At 38.9% G+C, this 25,346-nt stretch overlaps 1 protein-coding gene across 4 annotated transcripts in view; it reads right to left on the bottom strand.

The window, feature by feature from the left end:
• LOC121314944 (vacuolar protein sorting-associated protein 13B-like) overlaps positions 1-25,346 on the bottom strand; it is a 356,349-nt gene that overhangs the window by 157,337 nt on the left and 173,666 nt on the right. For 3 of the 4 annotated variants that reach the window (XM_041248730.1, XM_041248729.1, XM_041248731.1), the window contains exons 23-27: positions 18,437-18,671; positions 17,178-17,398; positions 10,132-10,335; positions 2,967-3,138; positions 1,167-1,281 (exon numbers count right to left, since the gene is read on the bottom strand). In XM_041248730.1, the coding sequence (XP_041104664.1) occupies positions 1,167-1,281; positions 2,967-3,138; positions 10,132-10,335; positions 17,178-17,398; positions 18,437-18,671 (947 nt within the window). Of the gene's footprint in view, positions 1-1,166; positions 1,282-2,966; positions 3,139-10,131; positions 10,336-16,385; positions 16,691-17,177; positions 17,399-18,436; positions 18,672-25,346 lie in introns of those variants that run through there. The other variant, XM_041248732.1, reaches the window with a different exon arrangement.

Raw genomic sequence — 25,346 nt, forward strand, 5'->3', positions numbered from 1 at the left:
TTAGGCATACTTCTTGTAATTCTTGGTTTGTTCATTACATTTTAAAGAAAAATATTACTGCCCATTTTCATCATGACACAGTACAAATGAGTACGCCTTTAAATTACACAGACCCTTCCTCACAAGACCTGCAACAGTATCAGGCGAGAGTGCTGTATTTATTTTTTTTTTTTTTAATCGTCCTTTGTTATCTGGGGTAGTAACAGGAGGTATCCATACCAGATCTGTGGTGAGAAACACGTTATTTGTACTATGGAATAGCCGATTACTTATCAAACTGACTTTGCAGACCAGTGTTAGGAAACAATTTAAAACAATGCTGGGCACAGCAAAAGAGATGATACCATCGTACCTGGACACGCTTATGAGGGGAGAAAAGTACTACAAGAATTGTCGAGATGCATTTACACATACTCTACATAAGACCACACAGCTGCACAGGAGGTGTGAACTGGGGTTGACCAGAGAAGAACGCACAGAGAAGAAGACAGGGACAACAAAACAACAATTTAACCACCAAAGTCTCTTTCAAGAGCGATCCAAATAATTTTTAAAAAACTGAACGTTTAAGAAAGATTTTTTAAACTACGTATTTTCAGAATGGGATAGGGAAACGCCGTAGTTCATGGAGAAGCAGCAGAGATCAAAATGTCGAGTTTTGAATTGATTTGAATACTTACTTTTGCCTTTTTTCACTACTTTTAATGAATCATTGGTGTCCGACTCAAACTCATGCAATATCTCATGTACACTTTCCCAAAAGGTCAACATCTACATAAATCTCGTCAGTCATGTTTATTGTGATGTCTGGTGTTTTGTTTCCCAAAATTCTAGTTGTGAATGGATATCTACCAGTGATTTACCCCTTTTTGAAAAGAAGTGCTGACCCATGGTTATATGCTGTAAAATCAACACCCCCGTGTGACATTTTTGACCAATTAGGATAGAGTATTTAAAATACCCATTTTATATTTGAATTCAGATGGTACTGTACCAAGGATAAGTTATCCAAAGAAAACTAAATTGTGGGTTACCAAGTTTTTCCAGGACAATCAATGAATCTGTAAAATAAGTTTTTTAAAATGTGCTTTATAACAGAGATAAATAATGTAAAAATATAAACCTGACAATTTCACTAAAAAAGAAGGGACTTTGACCAAATGTACCTTCTCTTGTAGTGATCAATGTTGAAGCTGCCTAGTTTACATTTGACCTTTGTGTAAACATCCTGGACATCCACAGATGCGCTCAGGTCTTCCAGTTCACTGACTACGCAGATCTCTGTAACCAAAGATAAAGTGTTACCACCAGTTACACTCCATGTGACCTACCCTGTGCCAGGAGAGCTGCAGACATTCAATTAACCCAACTTTATTAAATCAAAACCGGTTACGTAAAGCAGGCAGCGCTTGAAAACATCAGGCATATAAATACTGTGCTTAACACTAATTCTGCAAAGGTCAAGGCCACAGTGATGTGATGTGTATGCTTTTCTTCCACGCTCCTTTGAAGATTCAGATGTTGAACTTCATTCCCACTCTGCACTGCTCAAGTCACCTAGTAACAACATATGTTCATAATAATTTTGCACCAATGTTTTTTTTTTTTTTTAATATTCCATATGGTACTGTAAGTTCAGATCTTTAGTCATAATGAACATCAGCTTCCAAACTAAAATGAAATTGGTTTAAAACAATAGTGACGTCATATAAAATATTATTACAAAAGCCTTGTTGCTAAGTGCCATGGGCAGTCTGCAGATGTACTGTCAGAGAGTACTTTTTTTTTTTTGTTTAGTAAATTATGTAACTAGCACCTACTTCTTACTGATAACAGCATTGGATAAATACTGACCTTAGCACTCAATAAAGATAAACGAACCACAAAAAACTTTACAAACCAAAAAATCTAAAAAGGAAATGTTACTACAACCATATACAGTACAACAATGTCACTAAGTGTGAAAATTAATCAGCTCCAATTATGGTAATTTCCACAAGCTTAATTCAACGTGCCTGAAGGACATTTCACCTCCAAGTACTTTTTTGGCATTTGCAAATAACACAATATTTAAGGTTTCGTGAACATGCTTTACAATTATGAAACTGATTTTCTAAGAGCAGATCTTTTCCACTTGTTTTTACTTTTGGTCACAACACTGAGCTGCAATTTGAATTTGAGCCCTAGCCCTGACCAAATAAACATCTGTGTTTAAAACAGTTCTTTTCATTCAGTTTGTTAGCATGTCTGTCTGTACAATTTCAAACTTAATTAAAAAAACACAAAGGTACGCAGAACAGATTTAAATGTGAATCAACCAAATTCACGAATAATTGAACAGTGAAATAGTGTGGGTGCAGAGTTGACTTCTTTTCATTAAGCATTAAACCTTACTTGCAAAAAAGAATCTTTCTAAACCGGTAGCTTTTTGAGATTCCCCTATTCCCACCACACATTCACAAATCATAGACATTAATGGTCATAAATCTACTACGTTGTCTGTTACATACATCTTATAAACCTTGTTTCATTTTATAATTACATTGTTTATATATATATACATAAATGTCTTGGAACTCCTCTACCTAGTAACTCACATGGCAAATAGATAAATCCCAAATAATTCCCTTTTAAGATGCTCTTAAATTGAAACATGTCTGCAAGTTAAATAAAAGCTAAATTTCCTATTTCACAAAAGCTAGACATAATAAAAAGTGCCAAAAGAAAAAAGTTTTTTTTTTTTTTTTTTTCCAACTGACATAAATAATTTAGCATTGTATGGAGTAACTGTCACATCATCATTATTATTATTATTATTATTATTATTATTATTATTATTATTATTATTATTATTATTATTATTATTGCCAAAAGGAGGCAGACATAATCCTTTTGTAAAATAAAGTTAATTATAACATTATACAGAAGCCATGTTTAAAAAATTGGTTATTTGGAAGTGACATCACCTGTTCCCTTTGTTCCTTGTTCTGGTGAAAATAGCTTTATTGTGACTTTTGGCAACATCCACTGCATCCACAGACTGACACGACCACTTGCTCCACCGATATTGGTAGTTTTTTGCTCTAACGTTGCAGAATCTGAGAATGGAGAGTCATCCCCAGTTTGCAATGAATCGCCCTAGAAAATGAAAAGAAACTAAGATTTGTTTTTTAAATCTCATTCACTGGCATAATTCTGCAGGTAACACAATGTATGCACTGCCTTGGCTGTAGATACAAACCACAGCACTGTTACATGATCATGAAAAAAACGGATAGCCATGGGGTATATCAGAGGATTTCCCAAACTTTTTTACCTGAGGCCCACCTGTTCACCTGCACTGGGAACAGCAGCCCACTATTAGCGTTTCTTAAGAAAAATGACAAATTAATTATTTTTTAAACCTGTAACACTGTAAATTGTTATTTTTTCATTTGTAAACTTATAATATATATATATATATATATATATATATATATATATATATATATATATATATATATATATATATATATATATATATACCCACACCCCTTTATAAATATTACAGATGGGTAGCCATCGGTACAAGAACTTGCTATTTAACGTTCCACATTATAACGAGTATAAAATTGGTTATATGTAATAGCATTATGGAGCCATACCTACCGTGTACGATTCCGCACTATAACGAGGCGTGATATAAAACTGGTGAGCACTGTGTGTGTATGTGTATGTGTGTGTGATTATATATATATATATATATATATATATATATATATATATATACTATATATATATATATATATATATATATATATATATATATATGAACAGAAATAGAATGTCATTCCTGCTTAGGAACCCCTGACGTACATTCACCATATGTAATTACAGATGGACGGATGAATAGACAAGACATATTCCTCCATGTATTACTGGATTCTGATATAGCTGTAACAAAGTTTTATCACAACTGGATAAACATTTCTCGAGACACAAGTACAATGCAATTGTGACATATGTAGTGTATGTTATCCATTTATATCTCCACTCTATATAAGTCAATGTAAAGAATTTACTAACAAAGTTTCCTCACACTTAAATATAAGGTTCTGTATTTGTAAAATAATACAGAAAAACAGATGGATGTATACAAGGGCAGTATAGTGTGGAAATGTTAATAGCTTTAACCTTAAAAGTTCAGTATCTTCTCCAAATACGCTGTTTTTATTTAGAGGTTTTTATAGCATAAATGACAGCCTTGACTATAAATCTGAACAAAACATTTTCCCACAGATTTTTCCTAGAAAAGTTAAGTGAAGGATCCTGCTCAGAAAACAGTTAGCTCATTAATGGGTTTGGCAGGAGTTCTCTTATGACAGCATTTGTGAGCATTTTTTTTAAGGATCTGTTTTCCAAACATAAATCAAATTGCCCAATAAAGTACAAAACTTAAAGACAAACAAATGCATATATTACAACTTATGGTATTTTTCCATAGGCTGTTAGAACCCACCCTGGTAATTATACAGTGTGTTGCAGCCCTAACCAAGGAAACCTCATTAGTTCATATGCATTAAAGCAGTAACACGATTATCAACGTTAGGTTATTATCATAACTCTGGTTCCCTGAAATTGAAACATAGCCATTACCGTATGGGTATTTACCTCCTAAAGACCCGAAACCTGAATAAAATATATCCAAGCTGCTTGTAGAGCCTGTGATGCAGTCATGTCTCATCCCAGAGGCTCAAAAGCACTGCGGTCACAGACCGCAACATCATTTTTCCTTCAGGCCTGCTACAATCATGGATGCAGCGACCTTCAAGATTAATGGCTACATTCTATTTCATGAAACCAGGGTTATGATAATGGCTTATGATATCCCTTTCATGTATGAAATGTAACCATTACCGTATGGGTGAGTGTACCAAAGCCGTCACAAGGGCAATATTGCAAAACAACTGGAATGCTATAAGGCTAAGCCAAGAGGCTGCCCTGTGCTTTACCATACGGAACCCCAGTAACAAGTAGCTAGGGCTAGAAAATTGAGGGAGAAACTAACCTCTATGCCTGTCTGTCCTTGACAAACGCACCCATGAAATTGCCATGCCCATGGGGGAATGGGCAGTGAGCTTTTCTGGAGAGGGCAAGTTGTCCAGCTCATAGGCAGTCCTGACTATTTCAGCTATCCATGTGGACAGCCTCTGCTTAGACAGGGCTTGACCATGGGACTTTGCTTGTTCGGATTGCCTCCAACTTTTCGTGCTGTCAACATAGTATACCAGGGCCCAAACTGAGCAAAATGTATGGAGCTGACACCATGTATATAAAAGCACATCAGCTGCTCAGAACGGGAGAGGGTTGAAATGAAAAAGAACAGGAGAGAGAGCAAAGGAGAATACATTAAAGGTAAACAATTGCTACTTGTTTGGTTTTATCCCAAAGTGGGATGGTGGCCTCAGACCGATCCTCGACCTCAGACAAGTCAACCTGAATCTGAGCTGAAGGATGTTCAAAATGTTAACTATACAACATCTGTTGCAGTCAATCATGCCAGGAGACTGGTTCACGACAGTGGGCTTCAAGGACGCTGTGGCAGGATGGCTGGGTGGGTGACATCACAGACCAGGAAATTGAGTGGTGAGTCATCACTGCACTCTTCTTTTTAAATTAAATAAATCAAAGAAAAATAGACTTGTACAAAAACAAACAAAACAGAAGGCATGTTGGCCAAAACAAATGTGTGTGTGTGTGTGTGTGTGTGTGTGTGTGTATATATATATATATATATATATATATATATATATATATATATATATCTGTGTGTCGAGAGGATCGGTCTGAGGCCACCATCCCACTTTGGCACGAAGAACTACCTGGAGTAGAACCCTTCTTCCAACTGGAGGGGGTCTATCATGCGAATAGCCCATTTTTGCAGCAGAGCTGCAGCCTCCTGAGACACTACAGCGGCATCCTAAAAGGGAGGGGGACCATGCTTGAACTAAAGCTAATAACCAATCTGAATGGTAGTAAGCACCCGGATATCTGTGGTGCACTGACGCCAATAGTCCAGATGGCTCCCTGAGAACAGGGCAGCGGAACCTATTAAAGCCTGCAGCGAGGAGTTACGTGCCAGTTCCAGACATCACCTCTGGCAGCAGGCATAGCTGGCTGTGGTTCTCCGAAAAGGACCTCAGAAATTGGCACTGGTAGGTTACCAGGATGCTATTATATTTGCAAAGCCTTGCGGCGAACGCACTGGCTGAATAGGCACACTTGAGGACCACCTCAGATAACCAGCACTGCTTGTTGGGGCAGGTAGTGTCCTTGGTCAGGAGCACTAAATTAGTCGCCTGGACCAAAGAGGCAATAGAAGCTTCCACTGGCGGAAATTGGGAGTACATCGACTGGAAAACAGTAGGAGCTGTTGCCTGGTGATCCCAGGAAGACTGAATTTCAAAAAGAAAATCCGGGTGCGCTGGGGGGACACGAGAGAGATAGTAGGCACATCATCGAACATTGAATGCCTTGTTTCGCCTGTATACTAGGGCACTTGCAAAACATGGCAAGTCTTGGGAGAGGAGAAGGAGAAGCAGAGGAAAACCGTGAAGATGGTTCCCTGCATGGGCTACTTTCCTGGGTACGTCGTGCGGTCTCCCTTGACACAGAGCCATGGGGTGAGGATGCAGCAACCTCTCTACCAGAGGGTGATGGGGAAGAACGCTGTGCAGGAGGGAGTCACGCAGTGCGCTCTGTAGAGCTGCCAGATAGATGTTTCTCCAGTGTGCACTTGGGATGCAAGAAGCAAACAATGCAGAGTACAGTATACAGTATACAGATGTACAGGTGCTGCCTTAATCTGCATATAGATATCAACTGGGCGGGTCAAGACATGAACAAGACCAGTTTGATACCAGACCGGGGCCGTGAGCACCAGTCGGTAGCGGGCCAAGTAAGACTGGTTAGAAATCGGGTTGGTACCAGTTCGGTTACTCTAGCACAGGGTACATTACAGTACCGGGTTGAAACCGGGACAACACCGGGTCGGTTTGGTACCAGTGCAGTGACTTTAGCATCGGGTCAGTACGGACAATACCAGTACCAGAGACAAAACCCACCCTAGCAGCACCAGCTTTCTAAAGGTTGCCTCCATGCTCATGGTACCGGGACTGTACCAGGTTCGGTGACTATGGCACCGGGTTAGTACCGATATGGTATGGTCACGGTATCTGGTCAGCACTGGTGCGGTAACCTTGGTCCTGGTTTGATACCGGTAAAGTATCGGGTCGGGAACGGAGTGGGTTTGCAGTTACTATGGGTAGCAAATGTACAGGGATGCCCACCTGTACAAGCCACTGGCAAAACCACTTAGTAAGTACGCAAATGAGACTGAGGGAAGCCTGCTTGTTAGAATGAACTAACAGCCCTCGTAATGGTGATGCAAAAGCTGTCGCCAAAATGGAATCAATATACTGTCTGAGAGACTCTAAGCAACCACAACCGAAGCAAGTATCTTGGACCTGCGCAGCACTGCTGAACCCAGCAGCTGTCACTACATGTGTGCAGTAGCACCATGCTGCTGACAGGCCTGTGCTTAGTCTCTGTGAAAACAGAAAAAAAGAATGTGAAAAAAAAAAATTCAACAAAATATAATAATATAATAAAAAATAACAATTCCTAAAAATATACAAACCATCTCGTAATTTTAGCCGAAGCCAAAATGAGAATATCTCAACTCCAGTTGGGGCTACTGCAGCCTGGGGGGAAAGCACAGTCAGCCGACCTATTTTGCTTGATCCAGGGGAAGGAGCGACTCGAGCAATTGACTTCACATGGTGCACAAGGCTTCAGTGGGATGTAATAAACAACAGGCTGTAGTGCACAAGTACATGTAATTAGTAACCTAATACAGAGATTATTTTTAATATCACATATAATTTGTGTAAACAGAATAAATGAGAACTATACAGCAGAAAAAGTAACAAGTACTTAGTTGAAATAGCTCTCCTCTCAGGTCAGTTCTTGAAAGGAAAAATGGCATTGAGGTCTGTGACTGCAATGCTTTTGTGCCCTCGGGGGCGGGCCATGACTGCGTCACAGGTTCTACAGGAAGCTTTGCTATATCTTGTTTCGGGTTTCGGGTCTTTAGGTGGTAAATACCCATACGGTAATGGCTACATTTCATACTTATAAGAGAATTGTATCTATTAAAAAAATTTTCTGGGAAAACAGCTGCTTAACACAAGTACATTAAAGTGTGATAAAATCAACTAAAACCTTTTGTTTACTACTGCATTAAAGATGTTTTATACACTAAAAAAAAACATGAGTTTGATGCAAATTTTAAAATATGTTATCTTAAAGGGGGTTTATATTAAAATCATTATGATGTAGATAAGAATATAAAGGGGGGCAGCAGAATACAAGCTTCAAATAAACAGAGTTTATTATGTACAAAACATTCTGTTGGAAATATATGATTGTATACCAAATCTTACCGAATTTATGAAACACCACTGATAAATGCACTTTGTATGCCTGCATTGCATACAAATGTACACATAATACAATTCACTTATTTTATGTTTTCACTAAAACTACTGTTGTGTTTGATTATTAAAATAGTAAGTGCCTTGCGTGTACCAAATAGGACAACCAGAAATATTAATGACATACAAATTAAATGTATGGTTTGGATCAGTATCTAATGTTGTATCTCCCTATCCTGATGTAGTTGCAAACATGGGGATGTGATCAGTGTGCATTACCATGGCCTAAAGCGTATGAAACGCCAACAGCCACACCTCTTCATGCCAAATCTACAGTTTAATTAATTCACCAATCACTGCAAACTGACTGAAAAGCCAGGTTTATTTTCCTTTCAGAATTTGTCTTCTCTCATCAAAGAGCACCAAACACAGAGAGGGCCTCAAGATGATCGTGTTTTGGCCATACTGCTGCTAAGCATTATCAAAACAACTCCTGCATTCTTGTTCAATCACTGAGCTTCCCAGTGGACTAAACACTTCTACCACTGTTTGCACTGAAGTAAACACTGACAAGTGGACTGTCATAGTCTATTTTACCAACAACTCTTACTACTAGAACTCAAGGGTGGCAACAATTACTATGTGTTCTTGCTTGTCAATATCTTGGGCCCATGGATAATTTTACCTCCACATACAAAGTAATTGATGCTACCTTTAAACATGTCTACTTGCATAAACATACAAACAGAACACACAAAAACACATATATACATAAAAAGACATAGAGGATAACATATTTTTAACCAAATACAGTACATACGTAGTTCAACATCCATATATTTCACTCACTTTTACATGTAATTGCTATGTTTCATCCTTCTTGCGCTTGAGCTGTAATGTTATGATATACACCCTCACACTTGGTTAGATAGAGCATTCTGAATATCTCAAAACTATGACTGTCTAAAAAAAGGTGGAAGTTGTTATAAAACTATGTGCTCTTTGTGTGTTAAATACAGTGTTTGTGAGGGTCTAATTTAATCAACATATAGGAGACAACAATCCAGTCATAGTGATGTATTTGTCAGCAGTGCTGTAGAATGGCTTCTGGATAAAGAATTTAAAATGGCAGAATCAAATTGAAATAAACATACATAAAACATTTATAATTGGGCTCTAAAAAAACAAAAAAGTGAAACGAGTTAGATAAATACATGAATTGAGGCTTGTTACAGTGACTGACAGCACTCTGCATGACAAGTAGGCTACTGTATATCACTGGCATATGGTATTGAGCCAAATGTTTACTGCTCAGCAAAAATGGTGCAAATCAAAACCCATAACAAGTGATTAACATTAAAAGGACATTCTAACTAAACAGAATGCATGAACGAAGAAAATAACGATAACATTTAAATGTGAGGCAAAAACAGGGTCGTTTTTCACTTCTACATTCACACTTAATAAAGGAACTGTCATACAACAGGGGACAGATTATGTAAGAGGAGTCTTTTTTTGTCATAGTTAAAGTTTTAAAACTATTGTTTTCATGGTCTCAGGGATGATTTCCAAATAAATTGTTATTTTTTGTTTTATTGTGACCATAATATGAGAATGATATATTCTTGGAACAACATTTCCAAACAATTTCCGGTACCTCAGTGGGGGTGCCGAAATCAGCCGACGGGCTGTATGTGCTGGTGCCTGGTGGTGCTGTGTCAACACTGCTTCTGACTGGCGAAGTAGGAACAGCTCCCACTGTGGGCTCAGGGTAGCTGGAAGGCTGGCGCAAAATACCTCTCTTTTGGATCTTACTCCATGTTGTAGTGATGCTGTGAGACAACTCGTACAGCAACTGGACCTGCAAGATGACAAGCAAAACACAGCTCTCAGAAAAATGTATGCCTTGCCCCCCCATTATTGCCTGATTTCTTAAGATAATACAAATCCTGCAACTATTATTCAGAATCTGTATGTAACTTTGGATAACAGATTAATTTCTCATCGTTTTACAAAAGAAACAGAAAGAAAAGAAAACTGCTTACATAATGAAGCAATGGCAGTGTAAAAAATAATAATTTGAAAATTATTGTCATTGTAATACTGTTTTAAAATACCGTGAAAGAAAACAGCTACTAGTAGTTGTGACAACTTACTATACGGTATATTAGGACTTTTTAATTAAAGTGTGCAGAACCTTAAAAAATACAAATACTAAACCAATAAATACAATGACCTCAGTTATAAATCAAGTTTTCTCAATATTTATGCTAATCTTTTCTTTGAAATGATCCAAGTGTTGGATTTAAAAGTGTACGCTCCAGCCAACTGTTTTGTCTCTTGGGACAGCCCATTTCAGAGGTAATGTTGTATCGCTTAAAATACTGGATTCATTTGTTCAGAATATACACAAATGTTGCATAAATAAGCATAAATCAAAGCAAATGTATGACAATACATTACCGTATACTGTTTTAAACATGTCCAAGATTAAATGCTAACACACATACACCAGAACAGACACACAGCTGGATGCCATACCAGACCAGCCATTACAACAAAATAAAAACCTGACATTTATAACTGTTTAAGCATTGGGATATGTTGGGAATATGAAATTTGTTTTTTACGTGGGCAGCAGAGATGAGGAAATCACCCTGCTGTCTACCTGGATTATAAACCCTGTAAATGGTGTGAGTGTTTTATAATTTTTGGTAGCAGGTGTGCTTACTGTTTGTCCTAAATAGTGTGTACTGCACTATACAAAAGTAATAGGCTACACTTTCAAAGCGTTCAGGGTTCAGCTGGAATCAGCACCTTGGTTTACAAAGTGACTGCCTGCCCATTATAGGAAAGGAAATGTCTCACTTGATTAAAAAGAACACTTTTATGAATTAAACTGTGGTTGGAAGAAGGAAAAAAATATAAACATTTTTTCCACAGAGTAATATATTTATTAAAATGTAAACTTAAACATCAACACAATTTAAAGCTTGCTACACAGGGTAGGATTAATTGCAATTTAAAACCTTAGATAACATGTTTGATTTTCTTTAAAATGTTGCTATACTACCTTTAAACCAATAACAAAACAAAAAAAACAAAACTCCAACAGCACAGCACCCCTTGATATCCTGTGGCACTGAGGAGATTCCTCCTACTGACCCACAAATGCTAGTTACTGCAGAATCTTCCCTGGATGTATCCCACTGAAGTACTTAGTACTTCGAACAGGCACAACACATTGATCTGAAACGACCAAGTTCAAGTTGGTATGGTTACAGTCCTCCAAGGCGGTACATCCAAATATTATAATACAAATTTAAAAAAAAAGGACTTGTGTGCAAGCATCATTTTGAACACCAGGACAGCTATCCCTAATCTCAAAGCATTAAAGATTCACAACACTTATTACTACACTTGATTCAGAGTTGATTTTCAAAAGAGAATATTTTTTTAGATTATAATTGTTATTAAAAAGTTGATACTGGTTCTGTAAAGATAAGCTACATTACCTATTTTATTTTTTATTTCAAATACATATTTGTATAGCAAGGCAGCAAGAACTCATAATCTCAATATTTATTTTATAGGCTGTACACTGACTTTCTAACACACATATAATAATATATAATATAATATTTAATATAACGAGATATATCATATGATATAGAGATATATTAAGAGAGAGAGAGAGAGAGAGAGAGAGAGAGAGAGAGAGAGAGAGAGAGAGAGAGAGAGAGAGAGAGAGAGAGAGAGAGAGAGAGAGAGAGAGAGAGAGAGAGAGACACACACACACACACACACACACACAGTACTGTGCAAAAGTTTTAGGCAGGTGTGAAAAAATGCTTTAAAGTAAGAATGCTTTCAAAAATAGACATGTTAATAGTTTATATTTATCAATTAACAAAATGCAACGTGAGTGAACAGGAGAAAAATCTACATCAAATCAATATTTGGTGTGACCACCCTTTGCCTTCTAAACAGCATCAATTCTTCTAGGTACACTTGCACACAGTTTTTGAAGGAACTCTGCAGGTAGGTTGGCCCAAACATCTTGGAGAACTAACCATAGTTCTTCTGTGGATTTAGGCAGCCTCAGTTGCTTCTCTCTCTTCATGTAATCCCAGACAGACTCGATGATGTTGAGATCAGGGCTCTGTGGGGGCCATACCATCACTTCCAGGACTCCTTGTTCTTCTTTACGTTGAAGATGGTTCTTAATGACTTTCACTGTATGTTTGGGGTCACTGTCATGCTGCAGAATAAATTTGGGGCCAATCAGATGCCTCCCTGATGATATTGCATGATGGATAAGTATCTGCCTGTACTTCTCAGCATTGAGGAGACCATTAATTCTGACCAAATCCCCAACTCCATTTGCAGAAATGCAGCCCCAAACTTGCAAGGAACCTCCACCATGCTTCACTGTTGCCTGCAGACACTCATTCGTGTACCACTCTCCAGCCCTTCGGTGAACAAACTGCCTTCTGCTACAGCCAAATATTTCAAATTTTGACTCATCAGTCCAGAGCACCTGCTGCCATTTTTCTGCACCCCAGTTCCTGTGTTTTCGTGCATAGTTGAGTTGCTTGGCCTTGTTTCCACGTCGGAGGTATGGCTTTTTGGCCGCAAGTCTTCCATGAAGGCCACTTCTGACCAGACTTCTCCGGACAGTAGATGGGTGTACCAGGGTGCCACTGTTTTCTGCCAATTCTGAGCTGATGGCATTGCTGGACATCTTCCGATTGCGAAGGGAAGTAAGCATGATGTGTCTTTCATCTGCTGCAGTAAGTTTCCTTGGCCGACCACTGCGTCTACGGTCCTCAACGTTGCCCGTTTCTTTGTGCTTCTTCAAAAGAGCTTGGACAGCACATCTGGAAACCCCTGTCTGCCTTGAAATTTCTGCCTGGGAGAGACCTTGCTGATGCAGTATAACTACCTTGTGTCTTGTTGCTGTGCTCAGTCTTGCCATGGTGTATGACTTTTGACAGTAAACTGTCTTCAGCAACCTCACCTTGTTAGCTGAGTTTGGCTGTTCCTCACCCAGTTTTATTCCTCCTACACAGCTGTTTCTGTTTCAGTTAATGATTGTGTTTCAACCTACATATTGAATTGATGATCATTAGCACCTGTTTGGTATAATTGTTTAATCATACACCTGACTATATGCCTACAAAATCCCTGACTTTGTGCAAGTGTACCTAGAAGAATTGATGCTGTTTTGAAGGCAAAGGGTGGTCACACCAAATATGGATTTGATTTAGATTTTTCTTCTGTTCACTCACTTTGCATTTAGTTAATTGATAAATATAATCTATTAACATGTCTATTTTTGAAAGCATTCTTACTTTACAGCATTTTTTCACACCTGCCTAAAACTTTTGCACAGTACTGCATATATATATATATATATATACATATACATATATATATATATATATGTATGTGTGTGTGTGTGTGTGTGTGTGTGTGTGTGTGTGTGTGTGTATATATATATATATATATATATATATATATATATATATATATATATATATATATATATATATATATATATATATATATATATATATATATATATATATATATATATATATATATATATATATATATATATATATATATATGTATATATATGTATATACTTGAAATCAGTCACAGTCAGTGTCCTTATACACTTTGGCAGTTCACCTACTTGGGTGTTCTGAGTTGCCAGGAACAGATTAAAGGACTAGTGGTCCCAGCTCTATTCTGTGTACTGTATGTGAAAAAAAACACACACAGACCTTCTGAACTTTAGGGTGAGCAAAGTGATGATGCTCCACTGACAACTGATCATAAAGTCCCTTTTTGCAGTGCTGAAACTTCTCTTACATTCCCACATACATTGCCATAAATAGTTTGATAATTAAAATAAGGGCTCAGAATAGTGTGAGGTCCCTTGTTCAGGGCCCTGGCAACACTTCTTATACTCTGTGGTACAGTCTAATTGTTATTCGTTTAACTAACTTCTGTTCAAAATTAGCTGCAAATCTATGATTAAAAGTAGGGTTCAGCTCACAGTTGTTGTTCCAATATTTTACAAAATTGGATTGCTCAGTACATGACAGCATTGTTTTAAAGCTTAGACTATTGAAAGAGAACTTTTAAAATGCTTTATATTTTTCAATAATAATAACAGGTTTTCTTCTGCTCTCCATTTGATATATTTTACAATAATTAAAGCTAGAAGGTCAAAAAGAACTCATAAACCTGTCTTTATATACAGTAACTGAGTGCCCTTTATGAACAACAGACAAACTGCCCGTTAGAGCTGAGCAGATGAGTTCATGCGTTTCCTGCTAAAATGATCTCAAACAAAAGTTCCAGCTACAAACTTGCGGAATGGCGTTTCCACCAATATAAATAAGATTAAAGGAGAGCACCCTCCAGTTTTTTTCCTCAATTTCCCACAACCTAAACAACATAAAACAGCTTAAAGGCCTTAGGGTTATTCCAGCTCGCTGGACCAAATTCTGGTGAGGTGTTTCCTCTGTTTGTGGTTGATGATACATGAATCACACGTAATGAAGAAAAGGGTTCAAGGGGAGGTGTTGTGTCCATGCAAAACAAGGGGTATGCAACCCCACATTGCCACAGCCTGTCTGAAGGTGGAAGAATGCTAATTTTACCCACAATTTCTCAATGTCAAGAATAACCTTCACAAATAATGTTTTATTTTATTTGAAAGCTTGTTTCAAAAGTTTTATTGTAAGTCACTGATGTAAGGGATGACCAACTCCATTGGTCTACTTCAGATGGAACGACCCATTTAGCTATAAATGTATTTTATTATTAAAATGTATTTTACCCCTCTCTTTCCTTTTTTCACCTATGTTGGCTTTGCATGCTTAGTGGTGTATATGGTATTGCAAAAGCAGGGTTAAGAGAACAGGTCACAATATCACACATGGCAGAAATATAAGAAGCACCCTGAATACAGGTATTGACTGTATGTAATGTTATATGACTGTGTAATGACCACATGGTCCACTGTATTACCATGTTATAGGACTGTATGTAATGACCACATGGTCCACTGTATTACCATGTTATATGACTGTATGTAATGACACCATGGTCCACTGCATTAACATTGCATAGGACTGTATGTAATGACCACATGGTCCACTGTATCACCATGTTATAGGACTGTATGTAATGACACCATGGTCCACTGCATTACCATGTTATAGGACTGTATATAATGACCACATGGTCCACTGCATTACCATGTTATAGGACTGTATGTAATGACCACATGGTGTACTGAGTTGTCATTATACACCTGTGTATGCTTCCTTTCAGTTCTTTCTTACAGTTTCACAATGTTTTGCTATTTTGTGAACTTAATGTGTAGCTGTCTAATGGCACTCAACTGAATCAGGAATCAGCATTCTTTAATGGCTTTTTTAAAAGTCTTTAGTGACTCTTTGAATCATTGGGCAACTATTTCGTGTATGGTTTTGTCAAGTAAAAAATTACTAAAATCTTTGGTAGGAGGATAACCAAATCTTTGTATCCTAAAACTAAGGCTCGCGTAGAAAGAAAAACATGGATTTTAACAATTGTGGAAACTCAGCCACAAAAAAACAATAAAACAATGAGCATTGTGAACACTTAATCTTGATCCAAACTGCCAGTATTTTCCAAACAGTAAAACATAAGAAGTAAGAACACTCTTATATTTAAGGGATAAAAAGGGAAGTAGGAAAATTGGAAACATAAATACTTTTTCAAAGAATCCATTAAAATAAACTACAAAAAGCATAATTCTGACAATAGAGTATTTGAATGTATTTAAACAGCACTGAATGTAATTACCCAAAGCAGTCAATAATTTATACTTTCCATTTTCTTTTGACTCCACACACAGCCCCCTCCCACTGCCTTTAACTCCAAACCTGCAGTGATCAGAACAATATGTTCAAAAGAAATACACATTTCATTCACTTTTCTTCATAAATTTCAATCTATGACATCCCTTATTCATATGCATCAACACTATGTGTGCAGTATTACCAGATTCTATTCAGAAAGCTTCTGTGAGACTGACCCCAGCCTCTCCCCTTAGACAAGACATGTGATCTTGCTTGCCAGATAGATTTATCTATATAGGTCTTCAATTTTGCTTGATTGGCAGGCTGTCCGGTTTCTGTGTCGGTTTGTACCTTTGTAACATCAAATAACAGTAAAAATGGCAAAGAATAACGGAGTATAAGGTTAATGGGAAAACAGGGGTTAGGAAAAAATGCCCCCCTCGTTAGACTACTCTTGTACTGTATGTGGTGCTCCTGTAAACAGGGTCAGTGAACAATGACCTATTCAACAAGCAGCTTTCCCCCTGGAGGAAATGCAATCCATTACAACCTAAACGCTTAAACAAACTGCACACCTGCAACTCATTTAGTCACATTAGCCAAATATGCATTTAAGCTAGAGTTACTATACTTAAGAAGAGAACATTTGAGAGCACATCAAAGCAAAGCCAATACCCATTCCATAGCCTTAAAGACCACGATGTTTGGGGAATACAACAAAAAAAAAAAAAAAAAGAAAAAAAAAGAAAAAAAATCATATGCTCAACAGTAATTTGTTTTCTAAGTTATTTTGTATTATTTTTCTTATTTCAGTTTATAAATCATGTAATGTACCAACCTGAGGGTTAGAGCATTTTATCTCGAGTGATTCCAGGTCCACATGGAGACAGACAACAAATGAGTGTCTGGATTCATGCCCTAAGGCCTGCAGCTTATGTGAGGTAACGGCCAGCGTTGAAGTGCAGCTCATGGGCTCCACCAGGCTGAAGGACTTCTGCTGCCCAAGAAGTGTGTACACGCTAAACTGACTCAGACTGATCGTCCATGGAAAAGCATCACCTAGAGGGGAGTGTAATAATTACCACATGATGAAAAAAATTACTGTACCTTAATAATGTAAAGCTGACCGCAATCAGATACCATTTTAAACAGCAGCTTAGTATGGGTGTAAAATAAGAGTTGTCTCTAAACAACAAATGCATATTTATGTGATATTTCCAGGGCAAACTTAATCATGCAAAGTAACATTTATTTGTCAACATTTTCTTTGACCAGCACACAAATGTGAATGTAATGATAACAGGTATTGTTTCATAACTCTGACATACCAAGCACTGGTTACCTATTGAATGACACTGAATTAACCACCTTGCTTCCTGTAATGCAATGTGATGGAAGTGCATTTACAAAATAAAACAAGAAATGATACAGCAAGTTGGCTTATAGCAAATGGACTGACACGAGTTCAGAATTTTCCAAATAAAGCAAAAATATGGGATTGGCAGGAGCAAGTTTTTCTCTTGGCCTTTTATTCAGCCAAGAAATACAAGGACAATCAATTTTAAGATAAGACCTTGTAAATGCAAAAATAATAAATATCCCCTAAGGTTTTGGTCTGATTAAGATAAATTAATCTACTTTTGCTGAAACCTAAAACATGAAAATAATACTTAATATCCTACAGTGGCTCAAATACTGTATTCCAAAAATAATAACCGCAATGGTTAGTATTCCAGCCTTTATCTTCATTCTACAAAACAAAATACATTTAAATTAATTCCAGTGATATCATTATGCCTTTTATGGAGGGGTGGTTCTTCTTAAAGATAGAAGGAAAGCATGTTAACTCTTAAGACAATAACTTTTCCATGACCTTTGGCAATTAAACAGAAGCATGATCTAAAACAATAAGAAGGAAAGGGACTATACTCATGAGCCTAAACATGTTTGCCCCTTTGACCCTTTTTAACCTTTGCCCCTTTCAAAATTGCTGACTTCATACCAAAAAAATCTCACTGCAGATGTATCACAGTCTAGATTACATCTAATAAAATATCTACCTTGTTTGCGAAAGGAAAATGAAAACTAGAGCAATACCTTCATCAAGAACAGGCTTGGATATTGTAAATGGAATATCTTGTAGGGGCTCCATGTACTTATGCCCAGCACTCATAACCTTTATTTGAGGCAAGCATACAACTAGAGTCCCGGGCATTCTGGCCTGATTATGATAGCAGCTCCTCACAGTACCAGGAATGTCACCCGATACAATGGTGCTTGGTGACGGCAAGTTGTCATTTGGAAGAAATATGCAGCAGGACTGCAGCTCCAACTAGGAAAAAAAAAAAAAGTAAAATTATTTATTTTTAGAAATAAATTAGAAACAAGCACTGCATAATGAAAAACAGACAACAATAAACAGTAAAACATTTTAATTTTGGTATTAATTGAAATGCTACTGGTTTACATAATAAATTAAAATGTTAGGTTATTATCATGGCCCTGGCTCCCTGAAATAGAAATGTAACCATTAATGAATGGGTATTTACCTCCTAAAGACCTGAATCCTGAACACTTCATACTGAAGCTGCTCTTTGAGCCTGTGATGCAGTCGTGACCTCGCCCCCGAGGGATCAAAAGCACTGCAGTCACAGATCTCTGCGCCATTTTTCCTTCAAGCCTGCTGCGAATAATGGACGTAGCAACCTTGAAGGTCAATGGTTACAGTTCTATTTCAAATACGACATATAACCATTACCGAATGGGTGAGTATATGCAAGCCGTCACAAGCACATGATTGCACAACGACCGGAATGCTACAAGGTTAAGCCAAGAGGCTGCCCTTTGCGTTACCATTCGGCACCCCAGTAACCCACTTGGATGGCCGCTGCTTAGACAGGGCTTGACCATGGGACTTTGAGCCATAGAAGATAAAAAATTGTTCAGACTGCCGTCAACTTTTTGTCCTGTCAACATAATACGCCAGGGTCCAAACTGGGTAGAGTGTATGGAGCTGTCACTCCTACTGCACAGACTGTTGACTGGTGCAGAGTTGGGGCCTTTGTCCTGGCCTCTGTAAAAAAAAATAGACTTTCGCGATACAGAATGTCTGTATTTCACTCTCAAGCTTTGTGGAGGTCATAGCAAGTTTGAAAGTCACTTTAAATTATTGAAATTTCAGCTCATCTGAATGCTGGGGTTCAAATGCACATTAAACACCACATTTAACCTCCATTGCGAGACAATGGAGGGTAAATGGCCACACCAGGAAGTGAGTCAATCTTGACATGACAAGCTGAAATACCTGCCAGATAGATAATGTGGAGGTCCTGCAAAAATGGTAGTAAAACTGCCATGGGACAAGTTGTGGGAACATGTGGATGGTGCTCTGACATTTGGTAGGGTGTCAATAACCCTGCTGGAAAGTCCCAGAAGGCTCAAATGTAGCTGTTCAGGGGACAGACCTAGAGCTGCAGGCTCGACGGATCGGGTTGCCATAAGGTCCCCCGTGCCTGGCTGAGCAGGTCGTGTGCATCGGCAGTCTCCATGGCTGGTGGCAGGAGCTGCATCAGGGTTGAAAACCCCATTCTCCTGGGCCAATATGGGGCTACTAGAAGCACCTCGGCCCATTCCTGCCTATTATGGAGAGGGGACAGTGGATTGATTTCTGGGAGGCAATGATCTCCCAAATGAGGCTCACCAACTTGTGCACAGCAAAAGCTCACAGACCACACCATGGAGACTGGGCGACCACAGGCTGCCTTGTTGGTTGATGTAGGCCACCACTGTTGTCTTGTCTGTGCATGTAAGCACTTGTCTCCCTCGAACCTTGTGTACAAAATTCTGCAAGGCCAGTTAAACTGGCTGCAGCTCTAAACCATTCATGTGGAGACTCTTCCATGGGGGGTTCCAACAGGAGCCTTTGGCGGGTGGTCCCAGGAAACTGGATTTCAAATAAAAAATCTGGGTGAACTGGGAGGGATATGGAAGAGACGGTAGGATCGTTATCAAAAATGGATTGCCTTGTTTCTTCTGCTGTAGGACAGGGCACCTGTCCCCCTGTGTCCAATATGTGATCGCAGCTCCGTGGGGCCCCAAGGGGGCAGACGGGCAGGTGGCAGCGAGTGTTACCCCGTCAATTCAGCAAGAATAGTTACCTGGTGGAAAACAGCTGCCCAGATTTTCTCCATCTGCTCCGAGTCTGCCGATCGCCTGGAGGGGAATGAGAGGCAGAGCTCGAGGAGGATAAGGAAGTTAGTGAACATGGTTTCCTGCCAGGGCTACTTTCCCTTCAGTGACAGCTTATTTTGGAAAGTCGATACAAAAAACGTCAGAGCAAAAGAAATAACAGGCCTGATAGTGGATGTTGGCACACAAGATATCAGACCTGTTAGTATAGTAGAGAGAGCTGTGTTTAAAAATCTGATTGCGAATCTTGCTCCGGGCTATGAAATGCCCTGTCGAAAGACACTCTTCAAATTCATTACTCTGGACCACGAACGTGCAAAGAAAAATCTTTGACAGGATTTAAGCCAGGAGTGTAATTCATTGTCCATCACTACCAATATATGGACAAGCATGGCACAGAAATGTTTAACAGTCACCTGCCATTACATAAGCAAAACTGGGAACTTATTATTCAAAATTATTGCAACACGCAAATTACATGAGAGACACACGGCTGTGAATTTAGCAGAAGCGATCAATCAGATAAACACAGAGTTTGAAGAGGCTACAAAAGTAACAGCTTGTGTTTATGACAACTTTTTGGTAGCGTGGCAAGTGTGAGCTCTACAGGGCACAATATAAATCTCTGCATTCAGAAAAGCTTGGAGGATGTACGACAACTCCATACGTTAGTGGGAGTAGCAAGAAGACTGGTTGCACATTTTAAAAAGAGTGAGATGGCAACAAGTGCTTTAAATAGGAAACAAACAGAATGTTGAACACAGAAAAAGCACTACTCAAGTTAACACAGGACGTACAAAGAAGGTGGAACAAAGTTTATTATATGTTTGAACGCCTTATTGAATTAAAATGGCCAGTTATTGATTTGGTGGGAAAATAACCAGACACACTTTACCAACCTGGCAGCCTTGGCAAAGAGCATGATAAGTATCCCTGCAACATCGGTCCCGAGCGGGTGTGTGTACAAAAAAGCAGGGATGATTGCGAACAAACTCCACTCTTCTTTGAAACCGGAGAACGTGGATGCCATAAAATTTCTGAATAAAAACAAAAAATAAGCTACAGACTTGTGTTCCCTGTTGGAGTTTTTTTTTCTCTAATCCAGTTGCTGTCAAGACATCTTAAGGTAAGACAGTAATATTTGTAATGTTTTATTAACTTTTTGTGGGAAACCTCGCCGACAGAGTAACTAGACATAAAAAATTAGAAATGTGTAGTTTTAAGTTCAGTGGAGAAATGTTAACTTTTTGTGATTAGATTTGATGAATCTAATCACAAAAAATTATTTACATGTTTCTTTTGCGTTCTGAAAAAAACGACCCATCAATGCATCGGGTCTTTACGAAAACAATGCATCGATTGTAAAAAAAAACACTATCGTCCCAGCCATTAAGTTGAGTTTTAGATCCTACTAGAAGGAGTTCAGATTTGCTAGTGTTCAGCTCCACGGTCGAGTTTTAAGTAGAGCTGGGTGTCGTCAGGATAGGAGTGAAACATGAGGCTGTGTTTGCGGATGAGGTGACTCAAGGGAAGCATGTAGATATTAAAGAGAAGAGGCCCAAGAACAGATCTTTGGAGGACACCACAAGTGACTGGGTTTTCGACACCACTGCATCTAGCATAGAAAACAGACTGCATACATCCGGATAGGTAAGAGGACATCCAGGAGAGACAGGTTCCAAAGATCTCAGCATACTTCTGAAGGCAGTCAAGAAGAATGCCATGATCTATGGTGTCAAAAGCGGCTGTTAGGTCGAAAAGGACAAGCACAGAGAGAGCACCAGCATCGGTACGGTATTAAGCAGGAGATCATTCACAATCTGGAACAGAGTAGTTTCAGTACAGTGATGCGACAGGAAGCCAGACTATAGAGATTTGAGCAGATTGTTATCCATGAGATATTTCATCAGCTGACTGGCTACAGCCGTTTCAAGAGTTTTGGAGAGAAAAGTGAGATTTGAGATGGGACGGAAATTGGATAAGTCAGCCGTGTTGAGGGAGCGTTTTTTGAGTACCGGCGTAACTCAGGCAAGCTTAAGGGCATCAGGAACCGAGCCTGAGTCCAGGGGCAGGTTGAGAGTGTGCCTAATTGAAGGAACAAGATCAGAAGCACAGAGACAGACAATGTTAGTCGGCCAGGGGTCCAGGGGGCATGTGGCAGTAATTGATTTCAACAGTAAGCCGGAGACATGAGCAATGGAGAGAGAAGAGAAAGAGGAGAAGGCAGGCGGGGCAACCGGTCAAGGTGGTCAGGGTTTAGATGGCCCTAAGCAGGAAGAGCACCTGCCATGATTGTCCTCCATAGGCAGACTGGCCTTGCATGTCTCACAGGAGCAGAACCCAAGCATGCTGCAAGGAGCAAGCAATGCAATGTACAATACAGGGTTGTACAGCTGTTGCCTCAATATGCTTATACATCCACCGAGCGGGTCAAGACCGAGTGGGACTGGTTCAGGACTGGTTCGGTATTAGTTTGGAACCAGGTCGGTACCGGTGCAGTTCGGTACTGGCTTGGTGGCTTTGGCACTAGTTCGGTACCGGTTTGATGCGGGTTTGGTACCAGTTTGGTGGCTTTGGAACCGGGTCGCTGTATTTAACACCGGGTCGGTACGGTAGCCTCGTCCCCAGTTCAGTACCGGTTCGGTGACCTCAGTATTGGTTCGGTACAAGCCCTCCGGGTTACAATCACGCAGGTGGCAATGTACAGGGATGCCCACCTGTAAAAGCCACCGGCAAAATCACTCAGTCAGTAACAACACGAGACTGAGGGAAGCCTGCGTGTTAGAATGGGCTAACAGCCTTCGCAAAGCTGTTACCAAAACGGCATCGAGATACTGTGGCTGTGATGCAAACCAACAACAATGCTGAAGCAAGTATCTCGGTACTGCGCAATGCTGCTGAAGCTAGCAGTTGCTCCTACTGTGCACGTCATTTTAAGCACCACATTACAAACAGGTCAGCGCGTGATTATCTGAAAAACAGAAATAACACAATGAGAAAAGATTTTCTCAACAAAAAAACAGTAATTTAACAATAACATAAATAATATAGAACATCTCGTATGGTGCTAATTAACAAAAATGAGAGCCGGGTGGCTGGAGCACAGTTGCTGGGTCCCTGAGAAGGAGGGAGGACTCGAGCCGCTGGCTTCACGCGGGGCACAAGGCCGCAGCGGGACATAACTAGAAACAGGCTGTAATGCACACAAATACACCTAAATAGAAAAACTACTTCAGCAATATCACATACAAAATGTGTGAAAACATATAAAATGCTAAATATATACAGACATAGCAACAATGTACTTATCTGAACAAGGCTCTTCGATCAGGTCAGTCTTGAAAGGAAAAATGGCGCTGAGATCTATGACTGAAGTGCTTTTGATCCCTTGGGGCAGGGTCACTACTGGGTCACAGGCTCAAAGAGCAGGTTTGGTATACAATATTCAGGATTTGGCTCTTTAGGTGGTAATACCCATTCGGTAATGGTTACATTTCATACTTGAAAAGGAACATCTGGCTGTAAACTATATTCTTACTAAAGTAAAGCCTCATAAGATCTGTACATTTTAAGAACTGTCAAGAGTCTAACGTATACAGATTCCTAACACTATGGAAAGATCTGAATGAACAATGTACTGTATACTCCATGTTTTGTACCATAGTTGAAGTACTGTATTCCAGGGCAGGAAAAAGTCAGAAATCAGTTAAAACCAGAAAAATAGTCAGAAACCAGTTAAAAAACACAGTTACAACTTTCTTCCCAGCACAAATCAGAATAGAAACTTGTGCTCCTTATAAATTTATGGATGGCCACTGCAACAACACAATATCCTCTAACAGGGTACTGGATTAAAGGTCGAAAGCACATTTTCTGGACAGGGAGAAATGAACTAGTACACAAATAAAGACTTCAGGATTTTGTTAATTGACTGAACTTCAACTCCCCACCACCACCATAAGGTCCCTATAGACTTTGTTCTCTACAGCTTACCTACAAACATTTTAAAATAGCTCTGCTGACAGGTATGTGGGAGGTCGGGCTTACAAGGGCCAGGACAATTCACTGAGAAATTCAGCTTAAGAGGCATCCTTAAACTTTAGGAAATTGTGTCAAAGTGACAAATATTATGCTTTAATTAAGAAGAACTCTTGCAGCAAAACATGCTATTTATATGTTTAAAAAGATTCCCAGGTCCAATCTTCATGCCCTGTCAATTAAAACTGAATGTGTCTATCGACAGGTAAATAGTAACTGTATCCCCTTTAAGAGTGATGTCAAAGTGTAATAAATCTGGAATGCATTCAAACCACACAAAACTTACAAAGCCTGGCAAACAGAACATCTATATCCATATTTAATTCAACATTCCTGAGCCTGCAGGATTATACAAACTGACAATAATTCATTGTGGAAAAGCAAAAGCTGAATTTGAGAAAATAAATACTTTGCTATGTGAAATTTCTGTTTGTTTCTGTTTGTGGTGCTATTTGTGTTATAACGGTGGGTTAATTATGCCTTTGATCAGTAGTTTATTGATCCAAGGTCAAGCGAGATATTTTATTTCTGATGGTCTTGAAAGCGACCTTGTACTGTTACAGATGTTAGAGGTTTTGCAATTCTGGGAGTTCAGCGTGGTTAGACACTGTATTAATTTGTTATACTTATAAGACAATCGCATATAAGCTTTTTCCAGCTCATTGCCAACAGGTCAAATGTCATGCTTTTAGAAGTCAGCAATACATTGTGGTTAAGGGTGGAGTAGCTCTGATCTGCATAACTCTCACCTACACAATGTGCTCATTAAGTAAACAGTTTA

The sequence above is a fragment of the Polyodon spathula genome, chromosome 4 (genome assembly GCF_017654505.1).
Source record: "Polyodon spathula isolate WHYD16114869_AA chromosome 4, ASM1765450v1, whole genome shotgun sequence".
Lineage (NCBI taxonomy): Eukaryota > Metazoa > Chordata > Actinopteri > Acipenseriformes > Polyodontidae > Polyodon > Polyodon spathula.